The following is a 23,444-nucleotide window of genomic DNA, read 5'->3' on the forward strand; positions in this document are numbered from 1 at the left end:
TGCGGCTGACCCTTCTGGGGGACGGGAAAAGCGGGGCGCCGTGGTTAGTGGTTTGTTTGCCTCGGCATTTCCATGACGACGGCTGGCCGACGGCTAATGGCTCTGTGGTACTGCAATTCCACCAGACGCATCAGGATGGATCAGCACGCCCAGCTAATTTGCTGAAGCGCGCGCTGCACGTCGCCACTTTGTAGCGGCCTGGTGCTGTTCTAGTGTTCTGATGCTGTAGAGCAGCGGAGGCTGGCAGCGGACTGCAGCGCTGTACCCGTACTGTAGCGGGCAAGTTGATTGGCCTGGGTGCGAGTCTCCAGCGCTGTGCAGCTGTTTTGGCTGGATCAACAAACCTGGGCGGCTCGTATCCGCCGAATGTTTACTTGATTTTTGTGCATCTTGGGTTCCAAGGCAGACAGACATTGGCAGAACAGCCACACAGACACACACAGACTCAGCTTTCAGCTGCCATGGCCGCGGCTACGTTGCGACCAGAGCGACCTCTGAGTGGCTGCGAGGTGCATGAGCCGAGTCTCACGCATATATCCATGGCTATGCAGATAATCATTAGCATGCACCCCGCGGCTTGTTTTTTGTTTATTCATTCATTTCGGTCGCTGTGGTTGGGCAGTGGAGCGGCTTATGTACGGGTGCATGTAGATTCCCTAGCAGGTTTGGCGGGTGAGATACCTGATACGGCACGAGCGTGTGCAGGGCATCCGATTCGAGCGAATTGATGGCTTGGTGCACAAAGGCCCGGGAGGTTGCATTTGGGCATTAATCTTGGAAGGAATGGAGATTGGGAAGCAGACAGATGTTCTATTCGATCTGTGACGTTTGGTGATGAGTAAATCACCATTACAGAGGTACGAAGAGGCTGTTCCGATGCGATTAACCTGTCAATGCTCAATTTAGGTCAAATTGGTTACATAAGACGAGCTGTAGTGATGGAACCCGTGCTTGGAATGCTAGTGACCACTTCATCTCATATCCAATATAGAGATCCATTGATATTGAAATGGATGTAGCTTGATGCCCTCTTTTCTCCTCCCAACTTTCACTTATTTCATAGATTGTATCAATATCTACTCATAACCATCATGCAGCAATCACGCAAACGGCCTCCCAACCCCGACCTCGTGCCCAATCCCCTCATCAAGAAGCGCAACCTCACCTGGTCCATCGACTCTCCCTCATCTCATCCCCATCCCCATCCTTATCGTCCTGCTTCTCCCAGCATCTCGACCGCCTCCATCCCCTCCGGCAGACCCACCGCCGGCACCACCGCCGAGATCGAGTCCGGAGCCGTCGAGATACCCGACCATCTAGCACGCTTCTCATCAACTCTCTCCTCACATCTGCGCCCGACATCGGCTGGCGTCCCTCAGCTATCTGTCTCATCCTATTCGCACCTCTACCAGAGCTGCCAAGGGAGCCCCCGCGGTGCGCATTTCGTGGTGCACCAGCACGACCATCCCGTGGCCGGTCCGCACTACGACCTGCGTCTTCAGATCAACGAGACGAGCAGCGTCAGCTGGGCCATCATGTATGGGCTCCCTGGTGATGCTAACAGCAGCCGCCCGAGCCGCAATGCCACCGAGACTCGCATCCACTGTCTTTGGGCAAGTTTCACTTCCAAAATCTTGATTTGATGCTGTTTCTGATCTACCTTACCTTACCCTGCACATATACAGGCGCCGCTTGCTGCTGACCGCCGAGAGCAACGCAGAATCACCTTGTCGAAACCGCGTCTCCAGAGACGGGCTCCCTCCTCATCTGGGACACGGGCACGTACTCGATTCTCCCACGCCCCAGCAAACATGCCCCTACTCGAGACCCCTCCTCGCCGCTAGCCTCTCACCAATCTCAGTCTGCATCTGCATCTCCAGCTCCCTCACAGACGGCCCAATCTCTGCTTCACGCTGCCTTTCAGGACCGTAAGATCCGGCTGCGTCTCCACGGAGTAAAGCTCCCCGATCCCTACGTCATCAATCTCCGCCTGACCAAGTCGGAAGACGCCGCAGGGCGGTCTAGGGGCCTGAAAAGACGGGCTGCAGGTACTATTCGTAGGCGTCGAGGGAGAACGACACGGGCCCAGCCACAAGAGCGGGAAACCAGCTCTTCTTCTTCTTCTTCTTCCAGCGGCGAGGCTGATGATGACGATGGCCATGACTTGGATGATGAAAAGCCCCAAACCGAAGCCACTGACGATCCCTCTGTGAGCGAACAGCAAGACGCTCAAATCCGCCTCACAAACGCCTACCCCGGAGCCTCAAACACCATCGGCAGCATCCACCAACGAAGATGGTACCTCTCCCTAGACCGCCACGCATGTGGCTTTACAGAGAAGCGGCGTCGCGGCCGCAGTAGCATATGGGAGCCTCCTCCGGCAGAATCACCTTCAACCTCGGAACCAGGACCCTCGCGACTCTCGTTTCCGTTTTACGTCCGCGGGCCGCAGTTTGAACAGAGCGTGGTGACGGGGAGAAGAGGAGAGGACGTTCTGCGGGATGAAGGCGTGACTACCTTTATCCCGAGGAAAGGTTGGATGCCCGTGATGAAGTGAGCGTCTGCGAGGAGACGCCGCTGTTTCCATTTAAGTCGTAGGCCATGTAAACTATTTGCCTGCCGAGTATCTTGCCTGGATGCTGCCATAAACAAGCTCTACCACCAATATTGTAAATATCGACATGACTTGCAGCACTAAGAGCAAACACGCTGCCAAAACCCATGCGTCAATGGAGTCATTCAGATTTCTCTTTTATTTGACTAAACTACAAAACTGCTACTATTTTTGCCCAACCCGATTCAGTCTGCTTAATCTTAGCACTGAGCAAATCGCCTGTACCTAGCAGACCACCGAAAAAGAAAGAAAGAAGAAAAAGAAGAAGAATGGCAACCTAGTTACAATAGCAGCGTGATTTTACGCAGGCTCAGCTGCCGCCATATGATCGAAACATACTACGCCAAACCGCAAAACGCCAGTCTATGCCAGTGACATTTGGCACCCACCATCATATCTATATAGTTCATTGCTTAAACCGCGTTCCCCATCTTGTGACGTTGACCGTCTCGCTGCAGGAAAGAAGACGAGACACAGTATAACTCGCTCCACAAAGAAAATAAAGCAAAAATAATGAAAAGAGCCAAACAAGATGAAACTCCATCATGTTGGATTCGTGACGAGAGTTGGAGCGATTCTTCTCTTCTTAGGCTCCTTCCCCTCCTCCTTCTCCGCCTCATCGGCGTCTCTCTTTACGCCCGCGCTCGCTGGGGGAGCCACCACCTTGGGTGTTTCCGGAGGCGTTGTCAACGGCACGCCCGTCACCCTGCCGGAATTGGTGGCCGTGATCGATGGCACATTACCACTAATGAGGGGCGGATTGCTCACGACTACAGAAGGCTGGGTGGCCACAGAAGACGTAGAATTTGATCTTGTGGGTGACGACGGGCGATGAGATGGACCTGCCGAGGTGGATGGAGGAGAAGGTGCCGTGAAAGAGCTCGCCGAGTTGCGAGATTGATGCTGTGGTCCGCTGGGGAACGGCGATGGGGAGGCAAAGCTGGACGTGGGAGTCGATGTGGATGCATTCTGGTTTGATGAAACTGCCTTTGCACCAACCTCGCCCTTGTAAACCTCGCCAAGCTCACCGGCGGCAAAGGTTAACGTGGAACAGAATCCATCTGATGACGAGATGATGAGGGTGAGTCCATCAGTTGACCTGAATAATGCTGGTTAGCTTACATCAATTCAAAATCAAGAAACGGCATGTACATACCAAGCAAGGTCGGTAAAGGTTGCACAGTGCAGATTGCTAACTACGCATATCGGGGTCTTCTGTTGTGTATCGTACAACAGGACGGAATCCTGTGTGGCGACAGCGTACACCATCCGATATGGAAGGGCAAAAGCCGGCTTGGGGCCTGGCGTAGATGCATTATTCTCGGCTGCTGTTGCTCCCTTCGACGAAGCAGTTCCTTCAGCAGCAGCAGCTGCTGGTGCAGCCGTAGTTGAAGATGGTGTGGGGAGCGGCGGAGGTTCCATGACGGATGCGGCGGCTGCTGGCTTGGAAACTGGTTCTGGGAGGGAGGGGATGGTATCTTCAGCGGAAGAGGTATCAATCGTGACATGTTTAGTCACTGGCGGAGATTGGCGGAGCGTGTAGAAAATCGGAGAGCACTTGACAACAACAGACGGCTTTTTATGGCCGGGTAAATGGGCTATCGGAGGCTTGTTAATGCCACCTCGAGTGTAAATGTACACGGTGTTGATGACTTCGTAAGTTGGCTTTGCGTCCTTGTCCGCCTGATGCTGGTTCTGGTATTGCCCAGATGGCGTGAGCAGAAGGCTTCCGTCAGGGGTAAACGTAAGTCGTCGGAAGAATGATGTAAGAGTCTCATTCGCATAAAGACTTGCGTTCTTCACTCCTAGGGCCCAGTTGGAGTTGAGGGTATGATGAGGCTTCGGCGATGTCTCCATTGGCATGACAGCAGGGAGGGGCAGCGAAGGTGCCGGCGAAACTGAGCGACGAGAGGAGAACGAGGATCGACGGCTGTGACTGATTACGCTCGGCGGGTTCATGGGGAGAGGCGCTGAAGTTGGCGTGCTTGGTGCTGAGGGAGCCGGTGATCCCACAGATGTAGAAGAGTCCACAGTTAATTGTGCTCGATGACCGAACTCGGGTGGTGCGGGACTGCTCGAAGAGATTCGCCGAGGGGGGAGATCGGCCTTGATGTGGCTTGCCAGCCGTGGCAGTTTATCGTCTTGGCTCAAGGTGTATTGCCCGTCTTTGGTTCTGAGTGAGTAGATGTGGACGGATCGATCTGACGACTGAGTTGCGATGTACTCGTTCAACGGGTCCCAAGTAACGCCCTGCACGTAGTGACTATGCTCGGCGATTTGCCTTACGAGGGTTCCTATTGTGTTTTCGGGTTAGCCTTCCGCACGTGCAATTCAGCGACAATGATATAATTGCGAGTACACACCTGAGCTTGCGTTGTAAATCCTGGCAATATTATCCATACTACCGATAATAAAGTAGACAGCGTCTGGTGACCATGCCAGATCGTATATCTCCGCCCCGCTAGAGCGACACATGTGCTTTGCTCTCCATGATTCCTTATCATCTAGGCCTTCGGATCCAAAGGTGGTAGTCGGGATCTCGCTGGGAACCCATAGGATGACATTGCCGTCATCGCCGGCCGAGGCGAGTGTCTCTCCTTCATTTGATAGCCATTGTCAGCCCATAGGAAACGATATAGCAGAGCAGAGCAGCAAGTAAATGGTGTTCAATGCTTACCTTTGGGAGCCCATCGTACGACGTTGACAGCTTGGTTGTGCTTGGAGAGCGTCGACAGATATTCGACCTTGCGTTCGGGCCCATCGGCTTCGACCTTCCACACTCTAACATGATTGTCACCACCAGCCGTGGCTAGGCGGCCCTTGCCGTTTGGCTCGAAGTGGGCAGAGTAGATTGGGGCATTCTGGTCGTGCCAATTGATGATGAGCGGCGAGGCTTTCATCTTGACGCTTGCGTGTTAGGGCGGCTGTCGGACAAGCTGCATGGAGAGCGTCTCTCCAACAATGGCGGTTTCGTTCGATGGATCTCGATGCAAGGCTGGACAAGACGATGAAGAGGAAGAGGAAGGATTGAGGCCGTCGTGGTTGGCGATGGCTCGGCCTGACCGGCAGCTGGTCGAGTTAACGCGTGGGGGAAGGGCGACAGAAGCTCGTGGTAGTTCAAAGTTAAAAGATGGAGAGGCTCGACCGCGACAAAGAAGCTGGTCCAGCTTTTGCTCGGTGCGGCGTTGGAAATATTATGGCTGAGGTGCACTAAAAGGCTAGAGGCTAGGGGCATGGAAGGACCCGGCTGAAATCGAGGGGCGCCAGCAGCGTGATCAGCGCACTGGGTGGGCTAAGGGCCACCGGGCTAGAGGCGGCTAACAGCCCGGACGGATTGAACCTTGGGGGGGCTGGGCTGGGCTCAACTGCTGTCTTAGTTCCGCTGCTTGCGCTGCTTACAGGCCCTGTGAGGTTACAGTAGTGCCACGGACCGCCCTGTTGTTTCCCATTGCCCTGCAGCAGCCTCATGCGAGGACCACAGAAAAAAGACTGGATGCCACGCACTCTGTCCACTGTCAATCAATCAGAATCAACCAGATACTGGCCCTATACCTGCAAGGCAGAGAGCAGCCAAGGCCCTGTGTCAGAAAATCTGCCAGCCAGATGCGCTGTTCCCGAGCTGATTGGCCCGTCGTCCACGTCCAACATGTAGCCTCGACACCCTGCATGACACCGCAGAAATCCTCTGCAATCACCCGGGCAAAATGAATAACGCGATTGGCACTCGCCTGATCTGACTGAGGCGCTGGATCATACCAGCACGACGTCCGCTGGCTTTTGGGCGGATGCTTGACGTTTTCAATGCGTCGTAGCCACACCCTGCAGAAGCCGAGGACGATTGTGATTGGCATTACCAATGGGAGTTTCTTTTTTACTTTCTTTTTGCCGTTAACATGATACATACATGCTCTCCCAGACACGACTTTCCTTACCCAGCTGACTGCTGCATGTTCCCGCCCTCCCGTCCTATTTTGTCTTTCCTTCCCTGCTCTTGGAGCGTGATCTTGACCAACCCGGACAGATGATGACTGTCCGTATCGTATTGTAACCGAATGCCTGTCGATCATCGCTACGTATTTATGTTAGCTAATAGCCTTACGCTACAGTACGACTCTCACCCAACCTGGCACGAATGCACATCACACTGAGCTTGGTCGCTTGGGATTGAAAACATTCGCTGTTTTAGTTGGCAGGGCTCCTCCTTATGGCTCTGGAGGTGCAGATCGATCTCGATACGAAAGAAACAGGCGGTGCCTCTTCTGGTGATTAGCCGCTGAACAGCTCAGTATCAGGTTGCTATTCTTCACGTTTGCACAGGAAGCAACCAAAGCCGTTTCGCTTCTCATATTCTTTCATTCATTTCATCCCCTTTACCTCTTTCTCTGTTCTCTGCTGCCTGTATCTTGGACACATGTTACCGCCTAATTACGGCTGTTCAAGCATAGCCTCCCATTCGCGCGAACTCTCTTCAAGAAGATGGAGGCAACCTAGATCTGGGTTTCGGCACCAGAATGCTTTAAACCGTCAGGTGACGATTCTGGAGGGGTTATTATCGCCTGTTGGCCCCCGAGACACCACCATTGATCCTTCAGCAACTTCTTGGACTAAGGTTGGATGGGCGGCATGATAAAGAGCCAATCATGACCAGTGTGAAAGACGTCCATCTCTGCGCCGGATAGCAGAGGTGGTCAGGTTATATACAGCAGGCATCCAATGCCCACGCAGGACCGAGCAATCGCGCATACAAAGCCATTGATGGCATCTATCGATGCGGTGCTACCCATTCATACAGCACAAGTATTCCCATCCATTTGGTTCAACATCGCAGCTGGTGTAAGCCAACGCCAACAACACTTGGCAATAGCACATCTAATTAAACTGCTGAGCGGTGACTGCATGAAATCCGGTGAGTCACTTCGCGGCCGGACAAATTAGGAAGCCCCCCGGGGCGTATGCAACTATATTGCTCTTCGTCCCGCTAGAACCGGGTGTGTGTGCTTATCTTGGACTTTGTAATTCATGTCGTCGTGCCCTTGATGCTCAACCTACCATGTCGCGAAGGAGGGAAAAAAACACCGTCGAATATGCTTTTGAGGCCCGTGATGGATGTAAGTAATGATTTTATATAAAAGCCTTGATAACTGACCTAAAATGGATATCTGAGGGTACTGCACCCAGGAAATCTTCAAACCAGGCCGATGACTGTGTCGGTGAGATGCGGGTCAAACTAACGACTTTAGCACTGATTGAGTGTGTAGGTTCCATAACCATAACGGCACGGCGACGAGAGTCACAAGCAAATTGCATCTCAGATACACGAGCCATACATGCAGCTACCATGGTGAAGCTGAGTTGTTAGAAAGGAGCCTTGCATATAAGCATCCGTGATGCAAAGATGGCATGAGAGGGATGAGCAAAGCAGACCTCATAACGCGAGAGCGGTGAGATTTAACTGATACGACAAGTAATATGTATGAGCTGAGCATGAGCATGTGCAAGACTGTAGTCGTACCTACTTGTAAAGTACTGTAAAGCCCAGCTCTTCGTGTCTAATCGGTGCATGTCTTGGAGTCCATAAACTAAGGCGGTTGCGAAAAATCTCAGACATGAATGTAGGTTACTACTGTAGGTACCAGGAATGGCATCGATCAGCGACGCCTTTGGAGGTTTATACATGGCGAGAAGCACCAGACTTCACTCTTGCGACAGGCCGCTAACGAGAGGTGGGCGTTGGAATTATTCCATGCTGATTTCTCGGCTCACACGAACAGTTCCCCGCAAGCCGCTCGATGGCGTTGTTGGTCACTGCCTAGCATCTGTAAAAGTACCCGTGGCGGACGCATTGAGCCAATCGGTGGCATTTCTGATGGCGTTACAAGGAGCTACGGATATGATGGATATACCAGCATGTAATCTCATCCCAGCTCCTGGGATCTCACTCAAGATAGACGGAAGGAGAGAAGAGGAGAGAGAGAGAACAAGAAAAAGAGAAGCCTGAAACTACTATCGTGTTGGTTTGTGTTAGCTCAAGATACGGGGATGGAGATGTCTCTGCTTTCTCCCCTAATATCCGATGCTCAACACCTAGGTAGGTGAAAATGCTGATGCCTTCTCAGGCACCTCCGTAAAATTGCAGCTATTGCTCGGGTATAGTTGCTGCCTTGGGGGTCTACGGAGAAAAAATAGAGAGAAACCTGATACATATGTACGCAAGTGGCAGCCTAAGGCAGCCTAAGGCGAGAACTAGCAAGTCCAGGAGCTCCTTTAGGAAATCACAGGTAGCTCTGGTGATCTTCTTTGTTTGCAAGGCACGAGCGATGACTCCCAAGGGCTATCAAAAGTGCCTGAGGCGTGGACGAGAAGCTTTTCTCCGTCTGTACAAGCGCCCTGGACCCCTACCTGAGGCTACCTCGTACCGCTCAACTCGTGCCGCTGGCCATTGCTATTACTGATCCTGATCGAACCAACGGTTGACCAGCATCCACCGACAGGACAGGCACGGAACCACGGTCGTCTTCTGCTGCTGCTTTAGACAGGCACTGGAGATGCGCTACCCGGCCAGGGTATCCTGGGAGATGCAGCTCGCAACTGGGAGGATGGAGGTTGCATTCTGCGGGTTTTGTGGATAGCTCTGGATCCTGCGATAGCCCTTTTGGTCTGGCCGGCCGACCCTGATAACTACATCGCATCTTGCCTTGGTCGGTGCCGAGATTCTGGTTTCTTTTCTCTTCATCCCGTCGCGTTACCTTTTTCTTCTCCTGAGGAAAGAGGCGCTTCTTTTGCCGCTGTGTCTGTGCACCCATGCTGCCATTGGCGGCTTCTGTAGATTGCTTCAACTTCATCTTCAACTTGAGCTCCCACCGGTACGCCGGCGAGCCTCTCTCGCCGTGATGTCGCATCAGCTTGTGCTCGGCGTCGTCGCCAATTCGGACCCCCTGGGCCACCTGGTGCTGCCGCTCTCCATTGCTGGCTCAGCTGTTATTGGGCTTCTCTCTCTGCCTGCTGTGTTTGCTCTTCTTGCTCAGATTCGCAATCGAACCCCAAAGGACAACTTTTACCAAGATATCGATGGTACCAGTACACCCGAGGCCGTTGCTTCTTTCTCCAATAAATGGCCCAAAGTTGCGATTCTTCTCTTGTCCCTGACAAGCTTCGGTCCATCCCTTGCCCTGTCCGTCCTATCCAGCCTTCGCCTAAAGGAAGACGACTTGTTTGTTTCCAACTGGCTGATTTCCGCTGCTCTTGTAAGTTGAATCGTGCTTCGCACCTCCAATCGCGATTTGCTCGGGCATGTCAGCTAATGGACCACGCGCTCCTCCACAGGCCACCATTGCCATCCAGGCCATTTGCATCTTTGCTCATCGGTCTCCAGTCAAGTCCCATGATCTTGGCATTTGGGCATTCCATTCGACCTGGCTTAGCACTGCAGTCCTTATTCTCCAGTCTCTCCACGCTTTGCAGCTGGGAGCTTCTAAGAACGACACCGTCTTCATTCTTCGGCTGGTCAGCTTGGGGGCTACCATTCCGTTGCTATTTGCTACCATTTCGCTCCCGCGACGGCCGGATATTTTCCACAATGACAAACCGGTGGACGCACAATTCACATCATCTGTCCTGAGCCGATACACTTGGTCCTGGGGAGAATCCATAGCAAAGCTGGCTGCGAAGAAGGGTGATCTGGACGAAAAGGATGTTCCGGGGCCTGATCACAACTTCAGAGCTCGTGATCTGGTCGACGAATGGCGCAGCTTTGAATTCAAGGGCACACTCCTCAAGAACCTTCTTCGAGCTTACTTGCCTCTTTTCCTGTTCCAATGGACTGTCACAGTTGCCCGCTCTGTTGTTGGCCTGGGACCGTTTTGGGCCATGTTGCGAGTAATTGAGCTCTTAGAACGACGATCAGAGGAACGGCCAATGGGCCAAATATTGGCGTATATTCTCTCTCTTGCCATTTTCTCTCTCCTTGGACAGGTACAAGACATCTTCTCTCCTTCTTTACCATCGAATATACAAACTGACGTATGTTGTAGTGGATGCAAGGATGGGTCAACTGGTTTTCGATGTACAAGACGTCCATCCCTCTCCGAGGCCAGCTTTCGGCTCTTATTTTCGAAAAGTCCTTGAAACGTAAAAATGTCAAAATGGCGGAGAAAGAACCGCCAAAGACAGACGACGACGAGGCCCAGAAAGATGACAAGAAATCCGAGGAAGAAGATACCGTTTTGAAGTCGCGCCAGGCCATCGTGAACCTTGTCGGTGTCGATGTTCGACATGTATCCAACCTCGCCGCTTTCCAATTTTTTATCATCAGCAGCTTCGCAAATCTTTTCGTTTATTGCGGATTCCTCCTAAAATTGATCGGTTTCTTGCCCTTCGCTGCTGGCATTTTGGCCTGGGCCCTCGTCTTGCCAATCAACACTTATTTCACAAAGAAGTACATGAAATGCCAGGCCAAGCTCATGAAGGATCGTGATGCCAAGCTAGCTGTTGTCAACGAAGCCCTGCTGGGCATGCGCCAAATCAAGTTTTCGGCTTTGGAGAGTCAATGGGAGAAGCGTATTCAAGAGATGAGAGAGCAGGAGCTTACAACTTTGAAGAACACTTTTATCGCTGATTCTGTTTTGTTCGGATGCTGGGTCATTAGCCCAATTTTCCTTGCCGCCGCTTCGCTGGTCGTCTACGCCATTTTGCATGGTGACCTGTCCCCGTCGATTGCTTTTGTCAGTATCAGCATTTTCAAGAGCCTTGAAGTCACTCTTGGAGCTCTGCCGGAACTCCTTACCACTTCTGTTGATTCACTTGTCTCAATTAAGAGAATTGATACATACCTTAGCGGCCCTGAGATGAAGAAAATTCTGTCCGAAGGACCAGATGTGGCGTTCGACAATGCTACCGTTTCCTGGCCTGTCGATGCTGAAACCCCCGACGAAGATCGCTTCATTCTCAAAAATGTCAACCTGTCTTTCCCTGCTGGAGAACTGTCCGTTATATCTGGCAAAACTGGAACAGGAAAGAGTCTGCTGCTTTCCGCCATCCTCGGCGAGGTTGATCTTCTAAACGGAGCCATCTATGCGCCACCAACTGCAGCACCTCTTGAGCGTAATGACCACAAAGCTCATCCTGGAAACTGGATTCTTCCTGGCAGCATTGCATACGTGGCTCAGACACCTTGGCTCGAAAGTGCATCTTTCCGAGACAATATCCTGTTCGGTCTCCCCTTTGACGAGCCCAGATACCAAAAAGTCCTTGAAATTTGCGCACTGAAGAAGGATCTCGAAATCTTACCTGATGGTGACAAGACGGAGCTTGGAGCTAATGGAATCAACTTGAGTGGCGGCCAGAAGTGGAGAGTAACATTGGCCCGAGCCATCTACTCACGAGCCGAGATTCTGGTTATGGACGATATTTTTAGCGCTGTTGACGCCCATGTTGGTCGACACATCTTTGAAAAGTGCATTACTGGTGATATCTGTGAAGGACGCACCCGAATTTTGGTTACTCACCACGTGGCGCTTGTGCAATCAAAGGCCAAATACCTGGTTGAACTTGGCGAGGGCACTGTTTTAGCAGCTGGCCTGACATCTGAGCTTGCTGAGGACGGCACTCTCGAACGGATCAAGACCCATGAACAAGCCCCGGAGGAGATTCAGAGGGAAGAAGCGGCTGCTGAGGCCTCAACAGCGGTCAACTCGGAAGACGGATCTCTTACTGGCGTGGATGGAATCTCAACTGAAAGCACCGTAGAAGGAGGAGAACCGGCTAAAGATAAGGCTGCCAAAGACTTCATTGAGAAAGAGACTCGCGATAAAGGACAAGTTAAGAGCCGCATCTATCTGACCTATCTACGGCACAGTGGTGGCTGGATATTCTGGATTGTCCTCGCCTTGCTATTCACCAGCTTCGAGGTAAGCAACCTCGCTCGCAATTGGTGGGTGAAAATCTGGACTTCAGGAAGTGAAAGCCAAGTCGATGTGATGCATACATTTGAAGTTGAGCAGAAACATGGCCTTGCTTATGGTCTCACTTTGGAGCATAGCCCTTTCCATGTCACTTCTTCCAATCTGCGGAACACCCAGTCGGGAGAGCACGGCGTAACCTATTACCTGTTGGTCTATGTTGCTCTGTCGGGCGCCAGCGCCATTTTGGGAACAATTCGATTCGTCTGGTCTTTCATCATGAGCATCAGGGCTAGTAGGACCCTTTTCAACCAGATTCTCTTTACGGTTCTCCGAACTCCTCTGCGGTGGCTTGACACAGTCCCTGTCGGCCGGATTCTTAACCGCCTCACATCTGATTTTGACATCATCGACAATCGCCTCAACCTTGATTTCGGAATGGTGCTTTGGCGTGGTTTGGGCCTCGTGGGCATCTGTGTTGCTGCTGCTCTCGTTTCGCCCTATATCCTTCCCATGGCATTCGTCTTGGTCTTCTTCGCTACTTCGGTAGCCACACGATACATGGCTGGTGCTAGACCTATGAAGAGACTTGAAAGCACATCCAAGTCACCCGTCTTTGAGCAGTTCAATGCGACTTTGTCGGGCGTTGCGACTCTTCGAGCCTATCAAAAGACTCAGGTATATGTGGATCGTATGCATGGCCACCTCGATACCTGGGACTCTGTAAGCATTTACGGTGCTCTGTTCAACCGATGGATGGCCTTCCGCATGGCCCTGATCGGCACTGCCTTTAGCTCCATCGTCGGCATTGTTGTTGCTCTGTCTCCCTACATTGACGCCGCCATGGCTGGTTTCACTCTGGCGTTTGCTGTTGACTTTTCCGGTAATATTCTCATGACTCTTTGGTGTTATACCAACTTGGAGCTGGATATGAATGCTACTGAGCGTGTTGTTGAATACGCGGACCTCAAGACGGAGCCGCTGGGCGGAGAGAAGGCTTCTGCGGCTTGGCCTACATCCGGAGATATCGAGGTCAAGGATCTTGAAGTTGGCTATGCTGAAGACCTTCCAGCTGTCTTGAAGAATGTTTCATTCAACGTAAAGAACAACGAGAGAGTTGGAGTTATTGGTCGTACTGGCGCTGGAAAGTCATCGCTTACCCTGGCCCTCTTCCGCTTCTTGGAGGCTCGATCTGGAACTATCTTGATCGATGGCGTAGACATCTCCAAGATTGACCTTCACAGCCTCCGCTCTAAATTGGCCATCATTCCTCAGGTAAGAAATGAATAGCCGTCGATTTTTATTATGAATAATCCTTGCTAATAGATGAAATCTGTTTAGGACCCTGTATTGTTCTCTGGCTCTGTCAGGAGCAACCTCGATCCCTTCAATGAGCGTACTGACGAGGAACTCCGCGAGTCGCTTCACCGTGTTCACTTGGTCGACTCTCAACCAGTCACGCCAGCCAACGAGCCATCCTCCGCCGCCGTTTCAACTGCATCTCCAGTCAACGCCAACATCTTCCGTGATCTCTCAAGCGGCATTGCCGAGTCTGGCGGTAATCTGTCCCAAGGCCAGCGCCAGCTCCTCTGTATGGCCCGCGCCATTGTTTCACGGCCCAAGATCATGGTGCTCGACGAGGCCACCTCGGCCGTGGATATGGCAACCGACACTCTTATCCAGCGCAGCATCCGCGAGGAGTTCACTGACAGCACGCTCATCGTGATTGCGCACCGTCTTAGCACGATTGCGGATTTCGACCGTATTCTTGTGCTTAGCGAGGGTACTGTGGCGGAATTCGGAACGCCAAAGGAGCTTTGGGAAAAGGAAGGGAGCATTTTTAGGGATATGTGTGAGCACAGTGGTGAGAAGGATAAACTACGCGAAACGATCTTGGGGAAATAGATGGGAATTCCAAGGATGGTGGTGAACTAGAGGGAGAGAAAAAGAAACGAAAAAAGGATACATAAATGGGGTTAAAAGAGTTGCTATGTTTTTGGCTTTTACTTGTTTGTCTTATTTTACTGTTACAATTGTTTGTTACTTGCTGCAAGCATACAAGGTAGCAGCCTTGTAATAGTTAGTCACCTCCAATACTTCTTGAGTGGTCATGATCTCGTGTCTTATCATTTGTAGCTATCTGAGTACGTGCTCTGTAGATACTTGCATTAAAATCATAAAGGGAAACAAATCATCAAAGTCATTAACTGGGGAAAAACAAGAGCCTATTCCTCCTTAATATCGCGACTCGGCAAAAAACATGGAACAATCTAGATAATCCTCTCATTGATATCACTCATTAAAAGCCTCATCATCGCCATCTCCATCGTAGTCGACATCGTCGGAGTCCAGGGGCCCCACGGACTTGATGTAGTCCTTGAAGCCCTTGCTCATCTTAACCACAGCGCGAATGTGCTTTTCGCCGATAGTAATGGTCTGCAGACCTTCCTCATTGGAATCACTCTCGGCCAGCGCCAGCGCCGTCTGCATGGCGTTGCGAATCTCTCGGCCGTTCCACTTGAGCGCGCGAACCTCTTGGCTGGACCAGACGAACTCGCGAGCGGCAATGGCAACGCGGATCTTACCGCGGGAATCGCGGTCCAGGCGGTCAAAGTTGTGAGTCCAGATGCGCTCGCGCTCCTCGTCGCCAAGGTTCTTGTAGTGTAGCGCAACGTGGATGCGGCTGAGGAAAGCGGTGTCAAAGGAGCGGACGCGGTTGGTGGTGAGGAAGAGAACGCCGCGGTAGTACTCCAGGGCACGAAGGAAGACGGAGACGAGGCCGTTGCGGGAAATGTTCTTTGCGCGGCGGCGCTCGAGATAGACGTCGGCCTCGTCGAGCAGGACGAGGGCGCCGTAGCGCTGGCCCAGCTCAAGGAAGTAATTGAGGTTGGACTCGACGCGGAATGAGTCGACGCTCAGATCGCCGCTGGTGAGCGAAATGAGCGGACGGTTGGTCAACTCGGCGATACACTCGGCGGTGCATGTCTTTCCGACACCTGGCGCACCGTGGAGCAGGAAGATGCGACCCTCGCCCTTGTTGCGGATGAAGTCGTTGCCCCAGGGAGCCACTTGGCCATCAACGCCGGTGGTGTATTGGCCGATGAGGGCCCTCACGGTCATCTTGATGTCATCGTCCAGGACGAGATACTTGAAAGCCTCCTTGTCGGGCTTGACTGGGCTGAGATTGGCAACATGAAGATTTCCCCAGCGGCGAGTACCAAGGATGAAGCCTGGAATTGTCTTGCTGAGAACGAAGTAAAAAAGGTCGTTGTCGGGAGGAGTGTCGCATAGAGGATCGAGATCCTCAAATCCGACAAAGGGGCCGTCGTTCTCCCTAGATCGATCTTTATCGCAAACAGTGCAGCCGCATCTTGGGAGGTTCAGAGGAAGGAAGTCTTTGTTAGGGATACCCTGAGTCACGCGGCGGCGATGAGGTTGAGGATATCGCCTTCCATCCCAATCGGGGGACGACTCAAAGAACTTGTCGAAACCCGAGGCATCGCAAATGACACGGCCGTTCATGAAGCCAGTCGCACCACCAGGAAGTCTGCTGCCGGAGCCAGAGTTGACGAGAAGGCCATCATACTCCATGTAGGTAGGTCGCTTCAGGAGCTCCCAGTATAGCTTGCCTTCTTCAATCATCTTTTCACGCATTGGGAGGCCGCCTTGGGCTTCAAGGTCGTCTTTCCAAAAGTCCGCAGGAATAACAGACAGGGAGCTGATAACTTGTTCGCCTGGCCACGGAGTCACAATGACACTCTCCATGAATCGACCGACCTTGGCGCCATTGGACTCCAGCGACCAGCAGCTGAGTCTATAGTTGTCCAGGCCACCGTGGACACGGTTTCCAATGCTGACACTGCTAATAACCAATGGCGTCCAAATGTCGAATTTCTTCACGTAGATGACTCGACCCGGCTTAAGAAGGAGCCAGAAATAGTCAAATGTGGCTGTAGGAGTCTCAAGCTTGTGACGCTCCTCTTCTTTGGCAATCTCATCCTTGAAGTTCTCACCAAGAAACTTGAGGAGAACATCAATGTGGTGCGCCGTGGTCTCAGCATACTCAACGCTATGCTCATCAGGCTGGTTATCACGATACTCGGACAGCTCATAGCGATGATGGTAGAGTACACGGTAGGGTGCGCTGATCTGGACCGACTTCCCATTGAGGTTGATGTTCGGGTAGTATCGGATGACAGCTCTAAGAGCATTGAGGAGATGATTAGAATAGATGACCATGAGAGGGGTCTCTACTTGAGGAGTTCCCGGCGGGTCATAATATTGCTCTTCCTCGGTATAATAGCCATCGCTTCGATAGTCGACGTTGTCAAAAGCCGCTGTGATGGGTCGATCCAAGTTAGGATTTACCCGACGAGGATGAACTATGTGTCTGTTGTTATCAATGCTCCTCCCCTCAATGCACACATTGGTAACAATCTCAAAGATGGGCTTTTTGATAAGTTCGCCACCCTCGTCGGTTTCATCATCCTTGATTTCGTAGCTAGTCACGTTCTCAAATGGTTTGGAGCTTCGCAAGCCTGGCAGCCCAAGGTATCAGCAATGAATTATAAAGATAGAGGGGGGTTCTCAACTTACGCCCAATGAAATGTCTATTCTGGTTAACATGGTTAAGGGTATAGAGGATCTCAGGAACCTCGCCGTCGACGGCATACTTGAGTCGTCGCGGGTTAGGCAACAAACTACGCGGTCCTAGCTCTTCGAAACCATCGCTCATGCTGTCCTCGCGGTCGTAATCCCGAACGATGGGCCTACGGCGATCATAGTCCCGAGGCACATAGTCCCGAACGAAGCGAGGTTCAGCCATGATGCCGACGTGGAGTTACTTGGTTAGGGGTAGAGATACAAAGGCAAAGAAGAGAAACAGGTGGTATATGGAATGAATGGTTATAAATGGGTTGGATAAGAAACGCAAGAAATGTGACGGACCGAAGTGGCATTTGGGCCAGGCAGTGGCAGACAGAGATTCTTATAAGCTCTAAATCAATCTAAGCTGATCGAATAACAGCTGGGCCAGTATTGTGACACCGAAGGCAGCAGCATCCTGATCTCGGTCTGCTCAAGCTAGTGAGGCTCTCTGCCTGGCGCTCAGCCCAACAGACCATCATTGCGACACTCCAGCACAATGCGACGAGTATGAATTTGGACTAGGCTTATGCAGAGCAACCGCCGGACGATTTGCAGGCCTGTAGCGTGGATGAGTGCCGGCGAGGTGTATGTAAGTCAGTGGGAGGGCTGGAGGGGAAGCCTAAAATGAGGCTGTGAACTGCATCGCTCGTTGGTCCAAACAAGCGTTGTGTTGTCACTGTCATGCAGCTTGCCCACTGGGGCTGAGATAAACGTCTAATAAGCGTCTGAAGGAATCCTTGTCAGACGGAGCAACTCGCTAGATTGAAACGGTTATAGGCGGCAGAGATAGGGCTGTACGACATGATTTTGTGGTGAAAGGAAGTTCTATTGGGCCTCGTGACTATGAAATCTGGGGTATCTCTTGTGACGCTGTCCACGGTCCGTCAAGATACCGTCTTTGTTTGTTTGTCTGCACGATGTGCCGTGATATATGGTAGATACCATTCCCCCACCACATGACGCTTCGTTGGAGCCAAGGCCTAGATGTTCGGATTAGCGCCTCAATGGCCATTCGGAGGGAGAAAAAAAAAACATCATGGCAGAGACAAACAACAGATAGGGTACAGTGAAGTAGAACGAGATGGCAACATACCCAAAGTCGCTTCCAGTATGATTGTAAGGCGGGCCATGCTGCGGTTTGTACATAGCTGCCATCCTGGATAGTGTGATGCCCTAGTATCATGAATCAATCACCTGGATCTTGTTATCTCGCTAGGTGCCGTTTCTCGCATTTGAAGTCACATTGCTAGCATGGGCTAGCAGAAACTTGCAGCATGTGAGCGTGAGTTTGCATGCTTTTGTCCATCCATCGTCCTGCGCAATACCGAGCTTGATACTGGTATCCCCAATCTTGTCTCCTTCGATCTTGTACGGAAGAGTCAATGGGACGCCCGTTGACTCTGTTTGCTGTTGAACAAAGACGCCCAGTTGCCGAACTAGCTCGAGGAAACCAACCATTGCAGTATCGAATTTGCGGTGCATAAACGTGAGCCCAAGCGGCATGTCTCCTGAGCTGTACAACTCTAGGACCTGTTTCTTTGGGGGCGCATGCATTGTCCGGCCTCCTAACCTACTGGATGCTGGGTTTGGCAGCTCGTACCGGATGATTTTGGAGGTACTCCCCAACGGCACCGGTTCGTACCCTTGGAATCTATACCCAAGCTTATCAGCAACTGTCACCAGCAGGAGCAGCGCATGGCCCCAAGCGGCATTGACTTCTGGCCAATCCACAGGTTTATTGGAGAGCCTGCCTAGGCGCAAGCCGTTGATGGTAGCAAAGCTCCCGTCGTGGCTGATGCAAAAGGTGTCGTTGTAGACATTGGATCGTTGTAGCTTCTCAAGCAGCTGCGAGTCATTGTTATACTTCGCATTTATGCTGTCGCGCTCAGCCTGGAAGTCTGCCATTTTGGTGGCAAAGGCGTTCCTTTCCCTCCAAAAGTTCTCCTCTTCTTTGTCCAGCTGTCGAGACTCCTCCTCTAATGCCCATATCTCCTCATCCAAGGTATCCTTCTCAGCTTCCAGCCTTTTCAGCTCCTCCATTGCAGCGGCCTTGTCTTTCTCTGCCTTCTTCAGAGCTTCTTTCCAAGCCTTGACGTCCTCTTCACTCGGTCGATTACTTTGGACATCTTTCAGGTATTGGACATATGCGTCTCTTTCCTTGGATGCGGAATCGAGTTTCTTTTGGAGGCCTTCCACTAGTAGTTCGGTACAATCCACACAGACTGGGTGATCGATGTCGGACCTGGCGGACAATATTTCGAATAGCCGGTTTATCTTGTCCAAGTCATCTCCTTTATTTGCCTGGGGCTCGTCTTCTGGGGCTCCATTTGTGCTAGATCCTCGTCGGCGCGGGGGGATTATTGCTCGTTCTTTCTGCTGCTGCTGAGGTGATAGAGGATGCCCAACTTGTGACTCGGTGAGATAGATGAAGGACATTGTAGCGTCGCGGGGCTGGCCACCCCGGTATCGCTTGAAGGTCGGCGCGGTAGCATTTTGCGATACTTTATCGTAGAGTGACTTTCGTGATTGTTCTTGAGCTTGGAGTACTGATGGTCGCGGGGTTGAGGCTTTGGTCGCTGTTTGTGAAGACGATGTGGCTGCTGTGTGACAGAACAACTAGATTAGCAACTGCGCATGCTTTCAGCGACACTGACCTTCACACTTACAAACAAGGAGATCATATGCGGCTGGGTTGAGGTCGTCGAGAGAGCTGTCCAGCTTCAACGGCTGGCGGCACTTTTGGCAATGCATCTCGATGGCTTGGTGGCGGAGAAAGATGGGAGAGGTTCGTTTGGTTGCGAGTCGAAGTGCCGTTTCATGCTCTGGTTGTCATCTATATAGGTAAAGAGAAGGAAACCTGCCTGAGGCGGAAAAGATTTGCTGCGAGGAAGAGTAAATGCTAATGTTGAGTCTAGATAAGTTGTATCAATACATGGTGGAAACTTGTAGTATCAGGGTCTGGCTCTTTGACCCTGTGACGCCATGGAGATTGAGGCGCTGCACGCCCCGCTATACTGCCTGTAGCACTGGCGCATTTAGAGCTTAGTTGCTTAGCTCCAGAGTGATCAGTGGCCTCACTGCACTGTATTTGCAGCTTTCCTAGAGGTGCAGCCACTTAACGCGCCGCTGGACGGAATCGCGACGCGAATGCGCTACTCCATCTTTGTGCAACATCCATCTCGTTGCTCCCGCAACCATCTTTTATCCAAGCTCCGAGTGCCGCATTTTCGGCCATCTTCAACGCCCCAGGTCAGGTCGCCAGGAGGTTGGCAGCCCGCAGCGCCCAAGACTGGCACAGTCTCAATATCCTCTTTATATCAATTGACAATACTTTTTCTCTCTCTGTATCTTATATCGATCACCGCAATTTGGGTTTAATCTAGCTATGGAACCTCCGGCAAAGCGCCGCCGCATGAGCCAGTGGCTACTGGACAAAGAAAATGCCGACGAAGACGATGAGCTCGCCTCTCAGCCTTTCGAGGTTGAGGCGAAGCGAGATCCAGATTACAAGCTTTCTGTCGAACGAGCCTACGCAGACCAGCGATTTCAGATTACCATGGCGCATATCTTCGAAAAGTATGGCCGTGACTTCGACGGCATTGGCGACGAGATCGATCTTGTGACAGGCGAGATTGTCGTTAACAATGGCCATGTTCGCAATATGCGCGACGAAGGAGACGTTGGAGATGGTCTAGCAGGCGACCTCGCGGACGGGGAGGATGACGAAGACGAAGGAATTCTGTTGGAGGATCTTTTTGATGACGAGGAGGAAGATGGAGACGAGGTTAGGGGACAAGAAAAGAGCCAGGGGGGTTTTGGAGCGAAATCACAGAATATCAACGATATGGATGACGACGAGGAAGATCGGATAATACAGGGCCGCGAGGCGTCTCGCGACTCACATTCTACAGCCCTTGTGCTGGGATCATCGTCAAGAAACACACTGGACGTTTCTAGAGCAGTCGCACGCAGCTCACTATATGCGGCGAAAGGTTTTGCGTCTCCCACGGAGCTACCCTTTGCTTCCTCTCCATTCTCGTTCGACCGATCACCATTTGCCACGGAACCTTGGGGCTTCCCTGGCCATTTCGCTGATCCATTATGGGATCAACCCGAATTATTTGCAGTCCATCAGCCACAAAAGCAACAATTACCAATCAAACCTAGTCGATATAATTTCCCTTCGCAGAGTGGCGAAAGCTCAATCTGGGCGCCCAATTCGAAATTTCGAGACAATGAAGATGAACCCCTTCAATCAGCATTCACAAACACCTTTGGGAAGCACTTGCTCACAAGGAGGAAGAAAATTATCAGACATCCATTGCTGCTGCCGCCTACGAAGCCTGTGGATGATGAGAGCAGGAGAGGAGAGGAGGAAGAGGAGGAAGATGAAGATGTGATTCTGACCGGGAAAAGATATAAAGAGAAGCAAACTACCGATGACACCTCAGCAGAGCCTGCTAGGCAGAGCAGTAATTTGCAACCATCCAAGAGCTTAGCGAGGAAAGAGGCTGAAGAAAGGGGAGGGGAAGGAACTTCGAGTGACAGCGGCTACAAGTCCGTGGGAAGCGCTCGGAGAAGCAGGAAGAGAAAACAGAGGTCAGGCGAAGACTTGACCAGGAATGAGGCTTCAGCTACACCCTCTGAGAGTTTAAAGAGGGCCTCTAATCCACAACCCAACGAGCTTTCGCACAAAGTCAAAGAGCCAGACCTAAAGGCATCGCTTATTGAACTACCTGACGAGACCGATGGACGAAGGCGCTCTGGACGGACGAGGAAACAGGTTGAATTCCTGAACAAGATTTCTTGGGCTGAAGCATTGGCAGAGCGAAGTGCCGAGAAACACGACTTATATCCCAAACATGGAGAAGCTGAGGGGCCTGAATCGACCCCGGAATATGAAGAGCACCGTACCTTGTCAGAGCCAGAGACTGATTGTATCCCAGACTCAGCTGACGAAGAGGAGGAGGAAGAAGAAGGAGGAGAAGGAGAGGATGGCGATGCAAACCCCCAAATCGATTTGCCTATTCCACATGAAAGCGAAGCTCGCCAACCAGAAATTGCTAATCAATCCCGTGCGCAAGTACCAGCTGGATTTCTCCGCAAGCCTGTCGATTCTGGTTGCATTCTTTCGGACGACGAAGCCCCTACCTTGTTGTCCAAGCCGAGGAAATCTGCCCCCCGACGTATATCAACCAGTACGCTTCCCTTGCGGGAGATTCACGATGTCGAGGCTAATTCGAGAGCTGAAGCCAACTCCTCAGATGTTGGTAAAGAAAGGTTGTCAGGCTATTCTCTCAAAAAGCGCATGAGCACGAAAAATGCCATTATAAACTCGTCTCCCACCGCGCATAAGGGAGGCATTGGACGCCTTGACATTCCATCCGAAGAATCCAGCGGCGAGGCACCATCATCCTCCTCTCCCACTCGCTTTTTGTCTCGAAACACTCTCGAGGTGTCCCTAGATGATACGCCTCAGACCTTAGAAACCTCAGCAAAGAAGGCGAGGAATCAGTCTGCGGTTATTCCGAATTCAAGCTCATCTGCTAGTGAAGACCCGAAGGCCATAACCTCTACGCAGAAGAGACGTCGCTCGAAGCCAGTAAAACATATAGCCGCCGTCACCGTCATTGACGATAGCTCTTACGAAACATTCGACGACCTTTCTCATACCGAATCTTCGCCGCTCGCCAAGGCTTCTCTGCGCGTCGAGCCAGCTCTTCCATCTCCCCGACGCACTATCTCGCCTCCCGAGGAAGTAAATCAGGCACTCGCACAATCTCCCTCAAAAGGACCTTCAAATTCTCCGTCGAAATCCCCTTCAAAAGGAGCTTCAAATGCTCCGTCGAAGTCCCCCACGAAGAGCCCTTCAAAACGCGATTCGCAGTTGGCCTCCAGCATGGAGGTCGATAGGCCCTTGCCATCGTTGAACAATCCGCCTCAGACACCCCGTCGGCATCGCTCCTTGAAAGTCCCTTCTTCTCGACATTCTATCCTATCTTTGCTGTCTGATGATGAAGACGAGGGGATTGACGAGCTAGGTCGCAATTTGACTGCGGTTCCCAAGTTGCTGAGTTCCGCGACGCAGACGACTGCACGCAAAGTGTGGAAGTCCAGCACCCTTACTAGAGAGGTGTACCATACTCCGGTCAAGAAAAGGCCGTCGGAGCCCGTCAGCCCTGGCAGCATTATCAAGACGCCTGGTGGCACACTGAGGGCGTGCGGGTTGGATGGATATAGATGTGGACGAGATTTCTGTTTTACGTGTCTATAAAGCGTAGCTAATA

At 51.8% G+C, this 23,444-nt stretch overlaps 6 protein-coding genes across 6 annotated transcripts; 3 read left to right on the plus strand and 3 right to left on the minus strand.

Annotated features, from left to right (window-relative positions):
* Positions 1–1,091: 1,091 nt before the first annotated feature.
* On the plus strand, positions 1,092–2,557 carry T069G_03860 (DNA polymerase ligase (LigD) domain-containing protein; the record flags this gene model as incomplete). The annotated part of the gene is made up of 2 exons (XM_056171070.1): positions 1,092–1,613; positions 1,721–2,557. The coding sequence occupies 2 exons, from the start codon at positions 1,092–1,094 to the stop codon at positions 2,555–2,557; spliced, it is 1,359 nt and encodes a 452-aa protein (XP_056031962.1).
* Positions 2,558–3,157: 600 nt separating this feature from the next.
* Positions 3,158–5,514, minus strand: T069G_03861 (uncharacterized protein; the record flags this gene model as incomplete). The annotated part of the gene is made up of 5 exons (XM_056171071.1): positions 3,158–3,713; positions 3,771–3,806; positions 3,879–4,908; positions 4,978–5,211; positions 5,292–5,514. The coding sequence occupies 5 exons, from the start codon at positions 5,512–5,514 to the stop codon at positions 3,158–3,160; spliced, it is 2,079 nt and encodes a 692-aa protein (XP_056031963.1).
* Positions 5,515–9,504: 3,990 nt separating this feature from the next.
* On the plus strand, positions 9,505–14,415 carry T069G_03862 (ABC transporter domain-containing protein; the record flags this gene model as incomplete). The annotated part of the gene is made up of 4 exons (XM_056171072.1): positions 9,505–9,858; positions 9,938–10,585; positions 10,645–13,785; positions 13,852–14,415. 4 exons carry the CDS (start codon positions 9,505–9,507, stop codon positions 14,413–14,415), a joined length of 4,707 nt encoding a protein of 1,568 aa, XP_056031964.1.
* A 387-nt stretch (positions 14,416–14,802) lies between these two features.
* On the minus strand, positions 14,803–17,335 carry T069G_03863 (ATPase family associated with various cellular activities (AAA) domain-containing protein; the record flags this gene model as incomplete). Its single annotated transcript, XM_056171073.1, has 4 exons — positions 14,803–15,854; positions 15,921–16,460; positions 16,524–17,048; positions 17,107–17,335. 4 exons carry the CDS (start codon positions 17,333–17,335, stop codon positions 14,803–14,805), a joined length of 2,346 nt encoding a protein of 781 aa, XP_056031965.1.
* Positions 17,336–18,369: 1,034 nt separating this feature from the next.
* On the minus strand, positions 18,370–19,908 carry T069G_03864 (autophagy protein apg6 domain-containing protein; the record flags this gene model as incomplete). The annotated part of the gene is made up of 2 exons (XM_056171074.1): positions 18,370–19,754; positions 19,824–19,908. The coding sequence occupies 2 exons, from the start codon at positions 19,906–19,908 to the stop codon at positions 18,370–18,372; spliced, it is 1,470 nt and encodes a 489-aa protein (XP_056031966.1).
* A 634-nt stretch (positions 19,909–20,542) lies between these two features.
* On the plus strand, positions 20,543–23,431 carry T069G_03865 (centromere protein scm3 domain-containing protein; the record flags this gene model as incomplete). Its single annotated transcript, XM_056171075.1, has 3 exons — positions 20,543–20,941; positions 20,990–22,660; positions 22,739–23,431. 3 exons carry the CDS (start codon positions 20,543–20,545, stop codon positions 23,429–23,431), a joined length of 2,763 nt encoding a protein of 920 aa, XP_056031967.1.
* Between the last annotated feature and the right edge of the window lie 13 nt (positions 23,432–23,444).

The sequence above is a fragment of the Trichoderma breve genome, chromosome 2 (genome assembly GCF_028502605.1).
Source record: "Trichoderma breve strain T069 chromosome 2, whole genome shotgun sequence".
Lineage (NCBI taxonomy): Eukaryota > Fungi > Ascomycota > Sordariomycetes > Hypocreales > Hypocreaceae > Trichoderma > Trichoderma breve.